This window comes from Equus caballus, chromosome 8, assembly GCF_041296265.1.
Source record: "Equus caballus isolate H_3958 breed thoroughbred chromosome 8, TB-T2T, whole genome shotgun sequence".
NCBI lineage: Eukaryota > Metazoa > Chordata > Mammalia > Perissodactyla > Equidae > Equus > Equus caballus.
The window spans coordinates 15274850-15290939 of record NC_091691.1 but is presented as its reverse complement, the minus strand read 5'-3'; the positions used below and the strand labels follow the sequence as shown (position 1 = coordinate 15290939).

Here is a 16090-nt window from a genome sequence, read left to right as displayed (position 1 = left end):
ACTGAAGGTGGTGAGCTCAACTCTTTAAAGAACTTTCTCTATTGCCTGGCTCTTAAAAAGGAGCCCCAAAGTGGCCACTGTAATTTTAAATCATCCGGGGTCATCTTGCCAGCTGTTTATGGTTATCCCTATTTTAGGGTGCCTTCTCCAAAGTGGCCACAACAAACAAGGTAATTTCTAAAGAAGGTTTGATATGATCACCAAGAAACTCAGTCCCCAAACAGCCTATGCAATACAGACAAACATTAACACACAATACGATTCTACATATAACACAGACCAGAACACTAGCTAGTTTTTCAGAAGTGACTCAGAATCAGTGCCAGGAGCTACTCAAAACCAGATGGTCAGGGGCAGTTTACAACCAGAGATGTCTTAATCCAGAAGCTATTTCTTCTCCCAAAAGGAAAAAAAACACCCTTGGGGTCTGGAGCACTGCAGTAAGAAATGGGAATCCAATCAGTTGAGCCTCCAGACAAAATTGTCTAGGCAGCCACCTAGGGCGTATGAAAAGACCCCATACCCTGCTGGGGGTTCCAGAGACTTGGGCAGGCAGTAACAGGACCTTGTCCCTTCATGGTCACCAATTGTTACTGCACAAAATTGGAGTTTTCTTGCCTGATGTGCAGAAACGGTGAACTAATTATAGAATCAGCCTTTGGGGGAGAAATAAGCTTTATTCTGAGACTCACCTGCAGGAAGTCAGGAGGTGTGCGCCCTCAGATCTGTCTCCCTGAATCAGGATTAGGGGCAAAATTTAAGAGGTTAGGGAGAACAGGGTGGCTCGAGGAAATGCTAGTGGGACAAGTTTTGATTGCTGGGCTTCAAACATTTATGGTAAGGCTTTAAACATTTATGATGAGGTTCTAAATTTTTATGATAGGGCTCTAAATATTTATGATGAGGTGGGGAAGGAATTTTAACACTGGATCTTCCTAAACGAGGGACCCCTTGCTTCTGGTAAGAGTCCAAATTTCCAGTTCTGGTAGTGTCCCCGTGGTCCTTTTGGGTCCGTGGTGAGGAGAATCTTTGGTTTCTCCATCACAGTGTCAGCTTAGGGTCAATCTTCCTCATCAAAAAAAAAAAAAAAAAAAAAAAAAGGCAAAAAGCGCCCCATAGTGGGGAACTGGCGAGAAACAGTTGTGCAGAATGTTGATTGCCCTTCCTCCTATAGCCATTTATTGAGTGCCTACAGGATGCCAGGCACTGCGCTGGGTGCTGCTACCTAAGGTACAACGACCGAGGCAGCCCAGCAGGGAAGCCGTGATCGAAAAGGAGCGGGTCTCAGCGGTCGGCCACGTTTTCCCCTACAGCTAACAGACAGTCCAGCGGGTACACGTCTGCGGACCGAGGGACCGAGGGGAGACGGAGCCGGCCCTGCCCTCCGGGGTCGGACTGCCAGGAAAGGAACTGTCAGAGGGGCAGGTAGAGGTCACTGTGGGCGCGCCCGTGGGGCGGGGCTGGGGAACGGGACTTGGGCAGGGGACAGGGGGCGGGGACAGGGGCCTGGCGGGGAGCGCGCTTTCCAGCGGCGGCGCAGATGGCGGCTCCGGGCGCAGGGCAGGGGCCGGGGGCGTCACCGGGGCTGGAGGCGGCCCTGCAGAAGCTCGCGCTGCGGCGGAAGAAGGTGCTGAGCGCCGAGGAGATGGAGCTGTACGAGCTGGCGCAGGCGGCGGGCGGCGCCATGGACCCCGATGTGTTCAAGTGAGCGGGCGCGGGCGGGGCTGCGCGCTCGGCGACCCCCGACCCTCTAGCTCTCCCCCGCACTGCCCTTGTCGGACCCCCTTGAGGCCCAGGGTAGAGGCGGGGTCTTGAGGGAGGCGGCCACGCCTGCCTGCTCTGGCCGAGCAGCCTGGCCCGGGCGAGGAGGCTCCTTGCGCAGCGCGTCTGTCTCTCCAGGATCCTGCTGGGCCTGCTGAAGCTGAACGTGGCGCCCCTCGCCGTCTTCCAGATGCTCAATTCCATGTGTGCCGGGCAGAGGCTGCCGAGCGAGTGCCAGGCCCCCGCGGCCGTGTCACTGCCCACATTGAGCGCGCCTGAGACGAGAGGTCAGAGTTGGGACCGGTGCTCCCTGCCCCTGTGGCCCCGGCGGCGAGGTGGCGGGGGTTTGGGGGTGGGGATGGAGGGGGCGGCAGCGCCCAGCCCTGCGCCGGCTTGGCCTTCAGTGGCCAGGCCTTTCTGCTGGTCTTCTCCCAGGACCCGCTGGGTCAGCCAAGGGCTCGCCCCTGGGGCTCCGGTCTCCAGCTTCGGCTTTGCTGCCGCCCTTGAGAGAGCACGTGCAGATTGGGTGGCCGCAGAGCGGGTGCCCCAGGGAGGCCCAGTGGGCTAGGCTTCATCTGGGGCTTTTGCTGCCCCAGCCTCTTCTCACCTCTGGGCTCCTGCCTTCATCCCACAAACAAGGGAACGAGACCTCTTTGGTCTTTGGGGGCTCGGCCCTGCACCTCCCGCCCTGGGGTTACACCCTGCTGCTCCTGCTCAGCTCCATCGTGTTTCTGCTCAGTCTCCTCGTCCTGTGGGCCCACCAGCAACAGCGCCGGCAGGACATTTCAGGTACTTCCTCCAGCCAGCACCCCTCACTCTCAGCCCAGCCAGCTCCCTTCGCCCCTTCCTCCTCTGCTGTGGCAGGATGCACCAGGGCTCACGGGGTGGGGAAGGCCGGTACCCCATCCCCCTCTTTCTGCATGGCAAGTGGGCCCTTGATTCCAGAATCCGCAGAGGCAGAGAAAGGCTCCGTGGACTCCCGAGAAATCAGGCCCCAGGCCAGCAGCCCCTCCCTGCAGCCCAGCAGCCCTGCCCTTGCCCCTCAGGTTCCCATGGTGCCCCTGACTCCAGCCCTGAGCATCCTCCTCAACGTCTTCCTCATGCTGCATCTGAGCTATCTGAACTGGCTGCGCTCCTCCGTCTGGCTGCTGATTGGTGAGTAGGGACCAGGCTGGGACCCTGGGTTGGCTGCAGGAGGAAGCAAGCACGGAAGCTGGGCTGGGACCTGCCCCTCAGGCTTGTGCCATCCTTACAGGACTTGTGGTGTATTTTGGCTATGGCATCTGGCACAGCAAGGAGAACCAGCAGGAGCTGCCGGGGTTGACTGCCACACGTGGCAGCCTAGAGGAGACGGTGCAGGCCCTGCAGCCCCTCAGCTAGGCCCCTGCCCATGAGCCTGGCCACATGGAGCAGCCTGTCAGTCTATGAGGACCGCTGGGGGCCTGCCTGCCCTCCCCTACCTCCTCAGGAGGCTGGGGGTGGGTGGCAGCCCCTTCTATCTGGGGCAGCTCGGGTTTGCAGGCCTGTCCATGCCAAAGGGTCCTCAGGACCTCAGACCTTAGCCCAGATGCTGAATTTCGAGTCTTTGGGAGTGGGCCACAGCCACTTCTGGTGGTGGACTCTGCCCAGCACCTTCCAGTTTATGACCAACTCCAGCTACCTGAGCAGGTGGAGTAGGGTGGGCAGGGAAGAGGCCTGCAGCCCTAGGCACCCAAAGTAATAACTGCTCAGCCACCCACATGGCCTACTGCTGTGTCCACTGTGGCATCTTTTGTGGCACTGAGTCCTCACCTGACTCCGGGAACCAGGTGATTGTTCCCAATCCACTGCAAATGTACCGAGGTTCTATAAGGGGGAAGCACCAGTACAGGGAGAGCTCAGAGTCAGGGACATGGCCAGGCCTGGGACCCAGGGTCCTGCCCTCAAGGCAGTGCCACTGGCCAAGCTCAGAGGGGACCTAACACACACCAGACACAGATGGGTCCATGACAGGGAAGGGGCAGGCTCCCCACATGTCCCCTTGGGAGTGGATCCAGAGAGCAGAGCCTAGAGCCCAAGAAGGCTGCCTAGAAAGGGCAGGGGAGTTCTGGGGTTCCATGAGTTTCCCAGGGCTTCTAGACTGTAGGGCGTGTGCCTCAGGCCCCGGGATGTAGAGTCCCACCTGCCCAGGTACATGCATACTCTGGCACAGGCCCACATGGCCCACACGACTCCCCTGGGGGGGAAAACCCCCATGCAGACTAAGGCAACAGCTATTTTCAAGCTCAGGGCCTGCAGCTCCAGCTGCCTCTCTCCCTGCCACCCCGTCAGAGCTTTGTGATAACAGCTCGGGGTGGGACACACACGTGCAGGTGGGTGCACGAGCGCCTGGGCCCCACCTAGTGGCTGTGGAGCCTGATCCTGGGGGGGTCCCCAGGCCCACCCTGCACCCTCACTGGTCTCTCCAAGGCCATGCCACGTCTACCGTAGACGCCTCCGACTCCCTGTTCCTGCCTGTGAGGACCACACAGGAAGCTGCTGGCTCTGGCAGCTTTACTCCTCGACTCTCTGCAGCCTTGACATCAGCTTTCTCTGGGCCCCGAGGACAATGAGGCACACGTGATCTCGCTCCAATAATCAGGCCTCAGAGCCATGAACTCTCACCCCACCCCTTCTGACCCCACCTCCCATGGACACTTCTCTGGGGATTGAGAGGCAGCAGGGACCCCAAGGTTTTGCTAGGCTCCAGGTTCCAGGTGATTCCAGGTGCTTCCCAGCCTGGGCTGCAGCCTTGGGCCTCCCCAACCTGGCCCATGTCACCCCACCAGCAAGCTGCCAGCATGACCTGGTCACCAAGGACCCATGAGAAGGCAGCCCCTTACCTCCCTGGAGTGGGTACCCCCCAAATCCCTGCCCCTCCCTGGGACCAAGAGAGGGCTGGACTGCTGCAGCCCCCGTCCCTCCCCTCCTGACCGTGGGCCCGGGGACATGGGGAAATTCTCCAGCATGCCTGACTCAGGCCCCCGGGAGGATGCCAGAGCCAGAACCAGGCCACCCTGCTGGGGGCTTCCCTGGGCTCTGTTACAGGCATTGTCTCTGGCCCCTGGGCTACACCTGGAGTCTTGGTCAGAGCATGGTCCCTGTGCAGTTGCCTCAGGCTGAGGTGGCCAACTGCCCAGACACGCTGTCGTGTGTGACCTTGGCCAGCAGTGACGTGTGCAGATATACAGCCTCCCCACCCCTTGGCTCCCAATAGCTTGGTGAGCAGCTTCCTGGGCATTGGGTTGGGAATCACCAAGGAGACAGATAGAAGGTCCCAAAGGACCCCATGCCCACCAACTCAGCCCCTCTACCCTCCTCCCCATTCAGCCCCCCACAGCCCAAGGGCTGCCACCAGGAAGGCCCAAGGGCTGCCACCAGGAAGGGGCTGGTGCTCATAAGCTGAGCAGGTAAGGGCCCAAGAAGTGCCTGGTATCCTAGGGGGGGTTAGATCACCTGCTCCCTGCACTCGTCATTCCATGGATGAGGCCCAGAGCTGGGAGGGACCCTGCCCTAGGACCCCAGGATCAGAACAGCTGTGACAACTCTTGTCAGGCTTCTTTCTCCCCCACCTTGGACTCTGGCTGCACAGACCCCCGTGCAGGGTAGCTGAGAGGGCAGGGGTTCTACCTGTGGTGGCAGTGCTGGGGGGGGTGGGGAGGGCTGGGAGCCAGGCAGGGCCAGAGTTAACCACAGCCAGGGTGGTGGACAGCTGGAGAGCAGGGAGCTGTGGGGAACACTGGAGACAGAGCCCGGGAGAGCGTTCTCCAGCCCCAGCAGGAGCCCCACTGTTCCCCTGCAGGCCTCCATACAAAACTGGCTTCTGTGATCCCCAGGGAGCACCCCGCCGAGGCTGGAGCTGGGGGAGTGACAGTCTGTGTGGGAGCTGAAGGGTAGGATTTTTCCCCCACCCCCTGCCCTGGGCCTGCTAGGGCTTCATCCATGAGTCCGCTAGGCAGGGCCCCCACCCTTGCCAGCCCCTATCTCTCCCCCCAACTCTCAACCCCCAACCAGCAGAGAAAGGCTACAGGCCTCAGGAAAGGGCGAATGAGTGGGTGCCAGGGCCACCTTGGTGACAGTGTCCAGCTCCCCGCAGGTGGGGGTAGGTAAGGGGAAGGCTCTGCTGGTCCTGGGACCCTGCCCTGGGTGTCAGGGACACTTACACTGGCACAGTTTCACTCCACACGGCACCAGCCCCGGATCTCGCAGGTCCTGCGGGTCCCATTGAACACCACACACTGACCCGTGTTTATGCCTTGAAAACACAAGGCAAACTCTGGGCCCTTCAGTCTCCACAGGGTCTGGGAAGGGAGTGGCAGGGGGCTGTCGGCAGAAAGAAGAGATGCAGAGGCACCACTAGGCCTGCACGCTGGAGCCACCCGGGGTCCCAGCATGCCCCTCTGAACCCCCATCCCAGTGGAGGTGCCGGAAGACAGAGCCCTCAGCTATGTGGCTGTGCATTCCCGTCTCCCCTTCAGAACAGTCCTCGTCAGCCTGGCAGGTCCCCAGTGGATGGAGGGTGCTGAGGTGGTGAGAGAGCAGAGCTGTCCAGGCCCAGGAGGTGTCTCCCCTTCGTGGGATGCTCGGTATTGTCAGTATTTTTTTTTTCCCATGTGAGTCATTCTAATAGATGTGTGGTGGTACCTCAAGGTGGCTCTAATTTGCATTACCCTACTGCCTAATGCAAATCGAACATTATTTGTTGAGTTATTTGCCAACATCATATCCTCTTTGCTGAAATGTCTATTCATGTCTTTTGCCTGTTTTGGGGAGGGAGTGGGTTGTTTATTGTTTAGTCTGGAGAGTTCTTTGTATACTCTGGACACAGTTGTCTTAGTCTGCTCATACCACAGACTGGTTGACTTAACAGATATTTCTTTTCTTGCAGTTCTTGAGGCTGGAAGTCAGATATTAGGGTGTCAGCATGGTTAGGTTCTAAGGAGAGCTCTTTTTCTGTCTTGCAGATGGAACCTTCTCGCTGTGTGTTCACATGACCTCCTCTTTGTGGGTGAGGGGTGGTAGGGGAGGCAGAGGAAGACAGAGACATAGAGCTTTCTGGTGTCTCTTCTTTGAAGAGCACTGATCCCATCATGAGAGCCCCATCCTCATGACGTCATCTAGCCCCAATTACCTCCCGAAAACCCCATCTCCAAATACCGTCACATTTAGAGTTAAGTGTTCAACATAGGAATTTTGAAGGTAGGCACAAAATTTCAGTCCATTGCATTCTGCCCCTGACCCCCCAAAATTCATGTCTCTCTGCTATCAAAAATACATTCATTCCATCCAAATAGCCCCAAAGGCCTTAACTCATTCCAGCATCTCTAAGGTCTAAAGTCCAAAATCTCATCTAAGTATCATTTAAATCATGTATGGATGAGACTAGAGCTACGATTCATCCTGAGGCAAAATTCCTCTCCAGCTGAGAACCTGTGAAACTAGACAAGTATTGTGCTTCCAAGATACAATGATGGGACAGGCATAGAACAGACTTTCCCATGCCAATAGAGAAAGACCAAAAATAAACATCTGTGATGCTCTAAAAGATTGGAACGACATTGAGATTCATGGAAGGCTGCACCCAACAACTGAGGGTACACATTCTTTTCAAGTTCACATGGAACATTCCCTAAGACAGACTACAGGCTCGACAATAAAATGCGCCTCAAAACTATTAAAGAAGAGGACTCTGACTGTGTTATTTTGACCATAAGAGAATTAAATTAGAAATTAATAATAGGTATCTGAAAAATTGCCAAATATTTTGAAGTCAAGCAACATGCTTATAAAAAACCTGTAGGTCAAAGAAGAAGTGACGTTGGAAATGAGAAACTCTTTTGAACTGAGAGATGATTTTAAAGCCACATATCAAAACTGATAGGATGAGGCTGAGGAAGATCTTAGAGGAACGGTTCTGTCTCTAAATGCCTATATTAGAAAAGAAGAGAGGAATTAGATCAATATTTGGAGCTCCCACTTTGAGAGGATGGGAAAGTAAAGTGACGTATGCCAAAGTAGGCAGGAGGAAGTACACAGTAAAGCAAAACACTGGAACACAGAAAGTGGAAAACACAGAATCAATCAAGAGAATCAACAGAAGCAGAAGGCAGTTCTGCAAAAAGATTGATAAACTTGACCTACCTCTAGCAACACTCATTAAAGACAAGAAAGAGAGGGAGGGAAAGAGAGAGGAATTAACAGTCTCAGGAAATAAAGACAGGATATCACAGCCCTCAAACCAAGAGGATTATTCTGAGGCTTTGAAACCTAAGTGAGGAACTCCTGCAAGTGTTTGTCCACCTTGATTTTCAAACTCTTTGGGGTCAATGACTCATTTTTACCTTCTTTTTTCTCCTTTTTTGAACTGGAATGTCTCTAATTTTTATCCAATGCCTGTCCCACCAATTGTCTATTGAGAACAGATCTCAAGACGGAGAGGAATTGTGCCCAGGAGCTGTACCTGATAGATTCTATTCAGGAGCCTCAGCAGCACCTGATGTGGACATTGAACTGATGCTGTCGTGGGATGAGGCTTTAGGAACCTTAAGAAGGTGTGAATGTATTTTGTATTTGGGATCTCTGGGGGCCAAAGGGCACATTGTGGTAGGCAGAATTTCTAGACTGGCCTCCCAAATATGTCTCACCCTAATCCCAGAACCTGTGAAGGAGATGAGATATCAGTCCTGTGATTATGATGTTATATGGCACAGTTCTCTTTGGGATGGGGCGATTATCTGGGTGGGCCAGGCCTAATCACATGAGTTCTTAAATGCAGAGAGTTTTCTCTGGGTGGTAGGAGAAGACAAAGCCAGAGACATTCGCAGCATGAGAAGGACTCGATGCCACATTACAGCATAGAGGATCTGAGGAAGGAGAAAGCCACCTGAGAAAGAATGCAGTCTGTAGAAGCAGAGAATGGCTCCTGAATGACAATCAGCAAGGAAACAGGGACCTCAGTCCTTCAACTGCAAGGCACTGAATTATGCCAATGCAGGAGTGACCCTGGAAAGGGACGCTGAGTCTGGGTGAGAATGTAGGCAGCCATAACCTTGATTTCAGCCCTGAAACCCTCAGCAGAGAAGCCAGGCACACCATCCCAGATCCTGACCTACAGAGTCCACGATAATAAATGGGCATTGTTTTAAATGGCTGCGTTGGTGGTCATTTGTTACACAGCAATAGAAAACTAACACAGATGCTGTCTCTATTCTGCTGAGTTTCTGTCATCAGATACACATAATCTGATGCCGGCAGGAGCAAGAGTGTCTGCAACCACAGGGTAAGTCGTGCATGCACATTTGTGTGACTTGTCCTGACCCAGTGCCTCTTGAGGAACACCATGAAAGTCATTTCAAACTCTCAAGGAATGGCTCTTCACACAAACCTCTGAAAAAATTAAAAAGATGCAGTGCTTAATTCTAAATTGACATTATCTGAGAAGTCATCATCTATTTCTACTTCCTATGTCAAACTTATTCAATCTCCTTGTACACTGGAGCTCACCTGCCAAGATTTTAAAGCAAGGACCACTTACTGGCACAGACAAAATTCTTCCATAACCACAAAAACCTCCAGTCTTATTAAATTTCCCCAAATAAATGAAAGTGCCACCAATGCAACCTCTCCACCCATTGTCATGAAAAATAGGGAAAAAGGGAAAAGATCCATTGTTGAAAGACCCACCTTAACAAACCTTTAAACTTGAAGGCCTTGTTTTCTGATTTTTATTTTTCTCGTGCCCAGTCATGTGGGCCTCACTCCATGGGATGGATGGTCCCCAGTTCACTGGGCTCTCTCTGGGAGGAAGTCAGGTTAACCAAACGACAAGTCTCTCCTGTGAATCAGTCCCTCATCCACAAAATCCAGAATGACATGTGAAGCCAACAAACACTGTCATCCCCAGCAAGCAATGAGTTTGCAGTGCTATCTGCTGCCAGCTTATCTAACAGAACAGAGATGACAGAGATAGCAGATAACAGAGAAAAAAAAGGGTATCCTGGTTTCAGCTTTTCCAGGGTGCCAGTTAGTTGGGCTACTTGCCCAGAGTCCAATTCTGTGGTAACTCCTGTGGGCAAATCTCCCAACAGGGGTTGATTGTTGGCAAAAAAAAAATTGCAGGTCCTGGTACTATGCATGTTGGCAAGAGGTTGGAGAAAAGAATATTCTCATAAACGGTGAGACTGTGACTTGGTCCCACTTCTTTGCAGGGCACTGAGGAGGGAGTTAGCAAAAGGGAGAAATGCACGAGTACTTTGATCAGGCAATTCCATTACAAGGAACCTCTCCTAGAGAAGAGTGCTAGCGAGGAGGGATATATGTGTAAGGGGCTCCCCTCCAGCACTGTTTGTAACCGTAAACGTTGAAACCAATTTCACGTCCATCAACTGGGAAATGTTTCAATGCATAATGACCAGTCCACACCATGAAAGGCTACGCAGTCATTTAAGAGAACACAGGAGATAATGAAAATGCTGAGTGATGGGCTGACAAGAACTCCTGTATAGTGAGTATTTACTATGTGCCAGACACTGGGCTCTGATAAGGTCAAATTTTACCAGAGCCTTGTGATCCTGGGGAATAGGGCAGGTTAAGAAATCCTGGGACCATTTGCGTCCCCGTCAGTATGGCTGACTGCAAAGAACTGCCCTTTCCACATGACTCAGATGACACACATGGACACCTTCCTTGTCTACTTATGACAAGGCCAGACACAGACCCTCCCATTTCCACTCTTTGCTTCACACATGATCAGCTGAACTGCTGGAGACACTAACCGATTAGAACAAAATGATTGTTAATCCAACTCTGGTTAAGTCTCTCTCCTTCCTCCAAGCCCCGGAATTTTGACCCGTCTGCAGCCTGAACTGAGTGTAGGCTGGTGTCAGGATGGCACATTCCCTGATCTGCTGTCTAATCAAGCCCCTTTCATCTTACTTGTCCACACGTGGCTCTTCGCCCCTTGCTTACTGCCCCCATAAAAGGAAGCTCTTTTGTCTGACCCTTGAGACACTTGCAGATCTTACAGTCAAGGCTAGACTACTTCGCATGTAACTTGTTTGGTTAGATTTCAGTTGCGATCTACATTCATTTTTTTTTTAAGATTTTATTTTTCCTTTTTCTCCCAAAGCCCCCAGTGCATAGTTGTGTATTTTAGTTGTGGGTCCTTCTAGTTGTGGCATGGGGGATGCCGCTTCAGCATGGCTTGATGAGCGGTGCCATGTCCACACCCAGGATCCAAACCAGCGAAACCCCGGGCCGCCAAAGCAGAGCACACGAACCCAACCACTCAGCCACGGGGCAGCCCCTCTGCATTCATTGTGACATAACTATAAAACTAAATGAAATTTTCAGAAATTTCACCTCTTGACATTGAAAACACAAGGCAACAAATGAACCCAACTGTGTATCCCTGTTGTAGAACAACCATGTGGATTAGAACTCTTCCAAGAGACTCTCAAACACAATAATTTATCTGTACTCCAAGAGAGTGACAAAACCAGAAGCCACTTTCCTCAAGCGTGTTATTAATGGTGGTGTTGCTATTGTCTGTATTGTTTTGTTTATATAAATGAGGGGAAAAAGTAAATGAGACATTTTGGGATATTCTAATTCTATTACTCCCAGTGTCCTTTAAAACAAAAACTGCTCAGTGTTAGAGAAAGGAGATTCAGGTGAAAGATAGACAGCCGATAAAATCCTGACAGTGGCAGCCCCGTTGCCTAGTGGTTCAGTTTGGCATGTTCGGCTTCAGCAGCCTGCGTCCAGTTCCCGGGTACGGACCTACACCACTTACCTGCCAGTGGCCATGCTGTGGCAGTGGTTCATATACAAAAGAGGAAGATTGGCGAGAGATGTTCGCTCAGGGTGAATCTTCCTCAGCAAAAAAAGAAAAAACCCCTGTAGTTCCAAATTAGAATTGGCAGTGTTGGTGAATATACGGGAGTACATGAATACGTATGAACATAAATGTGCATTTCCTAGTTCTGTCCACTGGAAACTAATGAATGGCAATGAGTACCTCTAGGATACACAGTTGGATCTGGCAAGACCATTTTGCACAAAAAGAAACCAGAGTTTGTTAAAGAAATGGCTGAGTCAAGGAAGGAGCAGTAAATATTCAAGATGAGATAGAAACACCTTGTCATCCTGATATCAGGAGAGGTCTCAGAGAGTATTAGCATGTTATCAAAAGGATTAAGGGGCCATCTTGAGCTCACATTCTTTGCTGAAAGGGAGGATAATTGGAGCATCAGTAAGGACCATATTGCAATGGATTGAACTGCTTCCATGTGTCTGAATCCTAGAGTTCATGGCAACCCAGAAAAAGAAAAAGAAAAAGAAAGGAAGCTAACTGGTGACCACAGAGGGTGCTGGGGGACCAGCTCATTTAGCTGCAGTTCTCTTTACAGACTGTGCCGTTAACTGACTGACTAGTTATTTAGGGGATGTTTCTCTTTCTGCAAGTGTCCCAGGTAATAAGACCTGACGATGGAGTATCACCAGTTTGCTCCGCGTCATCGCTGAATGGACCTGGGCCTTGCACATGAAGGGCTGCTAACACCATCAGAAGAGGCACACAGGACGGGACGTGTCCCCTGATGGAAGAGCACACACCGCTTTTGAGGAAGTCTTGTCACCCTATCAAACCTGAATCCGATCAGTGTCTGCATCTGCGGATCCAACACAGTGGCCACGAGAAACGTGTGGCTATTGAACATTTGCAATGTCGCTAGGGGTGCAGAGGAGCTGAATTTTAATTTTATTGAATTTATAACATTTAAATGTAAACTTACAAACTGAAGACAGGTAGAATGCTATTTTATTAGACCCAACTGTGTAAATTTCATTTCCCTCAACAGTAGCAGTGTACAAGATGAGCCTTTTGTTTTGTTGACTGCTCGTACATGTTAGTTTCCAAGGTGGCTACTAAGTTTTTTTCCTTTTTTAGAGATTGGCACCTGAGCTAACATCTGTCGCCAATCTTCTTTTTCTTTCTTCTTCTTCTTCTCCCCCCAGCCCCCCAGTACCAAGTTGTGTGTTCTGGTTGTAGGTCCTTCTGGTCATGTGATGTGGGACACCACCTCAGCATGCCCTGATGAGCAGTGCCATGTCCGTGCCCAGGCTCTAAACCAGCAAAACCCTGGGCCACCAAGGGGGAGCATGGGAACTTAAGCACTGAGCCAGATGGCCGGCCCTACATTCATTTATTACGTTTGGCATTTGGCCCTGCATTGTCTTTCTATCAGACAGCACTGCTCCAGATTCTACCACCCACTGAGAGGAAGTGTGGAGGACAGAGGAACGTGTTAAAGTATATCCGGGGACAAAATCAGCCAAATTCCGACTGCGGGAATGCTACAGAACAAACACTTCAGTTTCATCACAAATAATTGACAAAAGAGGAGAGAACAAGAGTGAGAAAAGAGAGAGAGTGAGAGAGAGAGAGAGAGAGAGAGAACCTGTGTATGCAAGAGGCTTAAAGACATATCCACTGATCATAGTTTGTGGATTTTTTTTGCATATTGACTCAAAGAAACCAACCTAAAAACAACAATGGGATAATTGAACACTGTCTATTTCATGATATTAAAGATTTTAAATTATTTACTGAATAATTGTAATAGTACTATGATAATACTTTCAAAAAGAGTCATCATTTAGGGAAACATTCTGCTATAATTACAGATGAACATGATGTGTGGGGTTTGCTTTAAATAATATAGGAAAAGGGACGTCAGCGGGATTGTATTAAACAAGTTGAGCCTTCAGGTGATAATTCTTGAAGCTGGTCGATGAAGATGGGGATGTTCCCTTATAGAATTCCATTTCTGTGCACTATAGAAAGTCTGCATTTGGAAAGAATGGTAGCGAGTACAGGTCCACCTAGGATGACGGCAGCTGCATTTCTCAGCATTATTTCAAAGGACTAGGAGTTGACATGGAGAGTTGTAAAAGAAAAACCCAGTTCATTCCTCCTGTGTTTTTCTTTCCCGTGTGTCTCCTTTATTCATCACACAAAACACTTCACCTCTGACACTTCCGGTCACCAAATGTGTGGGTTTTTTCCCACACCAAGCAATTCTCCAGGACACCAACTAGGTGTCCCACAATTTCACTGAATTCGGACACTGTCTCCCTGGAGATAGTGTCAAATCCCACAGATAAAGGGCTCAGTCCCACAAGAATGTTCCCACCCCACTTCACATGCCAATTGCATGTAGTAGGTCCTCAGGCTACCCACAACTTCTGTCCCACTTGGCTACAAAGCAGAAGTTCCCACAACCCCTTCCTCAGGTTTGGTTAACCAATGCAAAGCCAGATGAAGACACACATAGGGTGAGGTCCGGAAGGGTCGCGAGTATAGGAGCTTCTGTCCTCGTGGAGCTGGGTCGCCTCACCCTCCTGGTGCGAATATGTACACCACCCTGGAAGACCTCCGAACCCCTGACTACTGGGATGATTTAGAGGCTTCTTCCCATAGGAAAGGTCAATTATTAACTCCACTTTCAGTCCCTGTCCCCTCTCTGGAGGGTGGGGCGTGGGCTAAAAATTCCAAGCTTCTAATCATGGCTGGGTCTTTCTGGTGGCCACCCCTAGCCAGGAGCCATCCAGGAGACCACCCAGAGTCACCTCAATAGAACAAAAGCCGCTCCTGGTGCTCCTGTCATTTAGAGATTTACAAGGGTTTTCAGAGCCCTGTGTCAGGGATGGGGTCAAAGACCACATATTAGCAAAAGATTTGCTCCTTTCTTATCACTTATGAAACTACCAAGGTTTTAGGAGTTGTGTGCCAGGAATCAGGAGCAAAGAAAATAGTTTCCATTATCTCACAAGAGTCCAAAACACCACTCATAACCTTCTACCCAAACCACCAGGGGCCAGAGAACACTGTGGACTCAATTGGCTTCCACTGAGCCAGGTCTGGGGGCCACACAGCAGGGGAAGGATCAGCAAAGACCATGCACATAGAGGAGAGGACAGCAGGGAGGGCCTGCTCAGGAGGGAACACAGGGACATCCTCCACAGAAAGGGACTGTCATAAACTCAGAGCAGGCCTGAGACCAGGGCCACCACAGCTCTGGCTGCTGGGGAATTGAAAGGAAGGGCTTCCACAGTGCAGAGGACCAGAGGTGACAATCTTGGGGAGGCACATTGCTGGGGCCAGGGAGAGACCTGGAAGAGGGCGTAGTGTCTTTGGAGGCTTGTGGGGAAGGAAAGAATGAAGCAAGTGGTAGAAATGAAAGGTCCTACTGGAAGAAAATAGATTCCCCAAATCCAGAAGACACAGCCCGCCTATCCCCAAACCTCACGTCTCTTAGACGAATTGCACCAAAGAGAGAGAGATCCAGACCTAAGAAATGGACTAAGCCAAACCAATCACTCATCCGTTCCTAGAGAGAATGTTTGTTTCTCGTTCAGTAAACCTAAGCATGTTAACGGGAAAATCATGTAGCAGACAGGTGTTCTAAGATGACAGAAGAAAAAGCAGAACTAGAGAGTCAGAGAGTTCAGCTCATGAAACAATTCCCCTCAAAAGCAATGAGCAAACATAGGATCACTGTAAAATGACATCCTGAACTGAATTCAATGTTCCTGACAAAGCATTTGTGGATACGAAGAAACAAAACTTCACATAAGAAATACTCAAAAGAGAACTGGGTACGAAACAGGAAATGAGAAGTTAGAATTGGCAGAACCAAGGAAAAAAATGAAGAAAAAGAAAACTCTGAAAAAAGGTTAAATGGCAAGGTTCATAAGGGCAACATATTTGTTCAAAATTATAAGAGACATTGAATAAAGAAAGTATCAAGCAGAACAAAAGCGAAGAAAAGATATTGAGACAGGATCAGAGAGAAAATTATAGATTCCTGGGAGAAATAGACTGGAATGGTCAATTCCAAGTTCTATCCTCTTAGAACCAAAAGACTTGAAAAAAAGAAAAACAAATTCCTCTCAAGTTCCAGACATTCCCAAAGTTCCCCACCCCTCAAAGCCAGTGCACACACAACTGGGAGAAAATGGATTTACATTCTCCATCTCAACAGAACACACAGAGCAAGACAATGTTTTTAAAAACTGAATAAGAGTCATTGTGGGCAAGTCCTTTACATTCCGCCAAGCTGTCCATGCATCAGGCAGCATAATAAGAGAGTTAAACATGCAACCCCGGGGGAGTCCTGATTCCATCACGGGAAGTCTTTGAGGGACCAACTCTACCCAATAAGAGATGACGGAGGAAATGTGATTCATAAGGGAAGCTTTAGCACATAAGTATGAACAGGAGGAACAAGAAGATTTCTATTGACTTAAA

General features: G+C 50.4%; 1 protein-coding gene across 26 annotated transcripts; it reads left to right on the top strand.

Moving 5' to 3' along the window:
* Positions 1 to 1107: 1107 nt before the first annotated feature.
* On the top strand, positions 1108 to 8925 carry LOC100063097 (mitotic-spindle organizing protein 2B). 26 transcript variants are annotated; one of them, XM_070275376.1, is made up of 8 exons: positions 1134 to 1230; positions 1314 to 1425; positions 1952 to 2048; positions 2501 to 2550; positions 2808 to 2916; positions 5582 to 5672; positions 6258 to 6392; positions 6744 to 8925. In XM_070275376.1, exons 3-8 carry the CDS (start codon positions 1952 to 1954, stop codon positions 6799 to 6801), a joined length of 540 nt encoding a protein of 179 aa, XP_070131477.1. In that variant the 5' UTR covers positions 1134 to 1230; positions 1314 to 1425; the 3' UTR covers positions 6802 to 8925. The 26 variants fall into 26 exon arrangements, 19 of the variants coding, with proteins under 19 accessions (XP_070131473.1, XP_070131478.1, XP_070131469.1 ...); XM_070275369.1 differs by having other exon boundaries at positions 2480 to 2550; positions 6258 to 6370; XM_070275367.1 differs by having other exon boundaries at positions 1900 to 2048; positions 2480 to 2550; positions 6258 to 6370.
* Positions 8926 to 16090: the final 7165 nt, after the last annotated feature.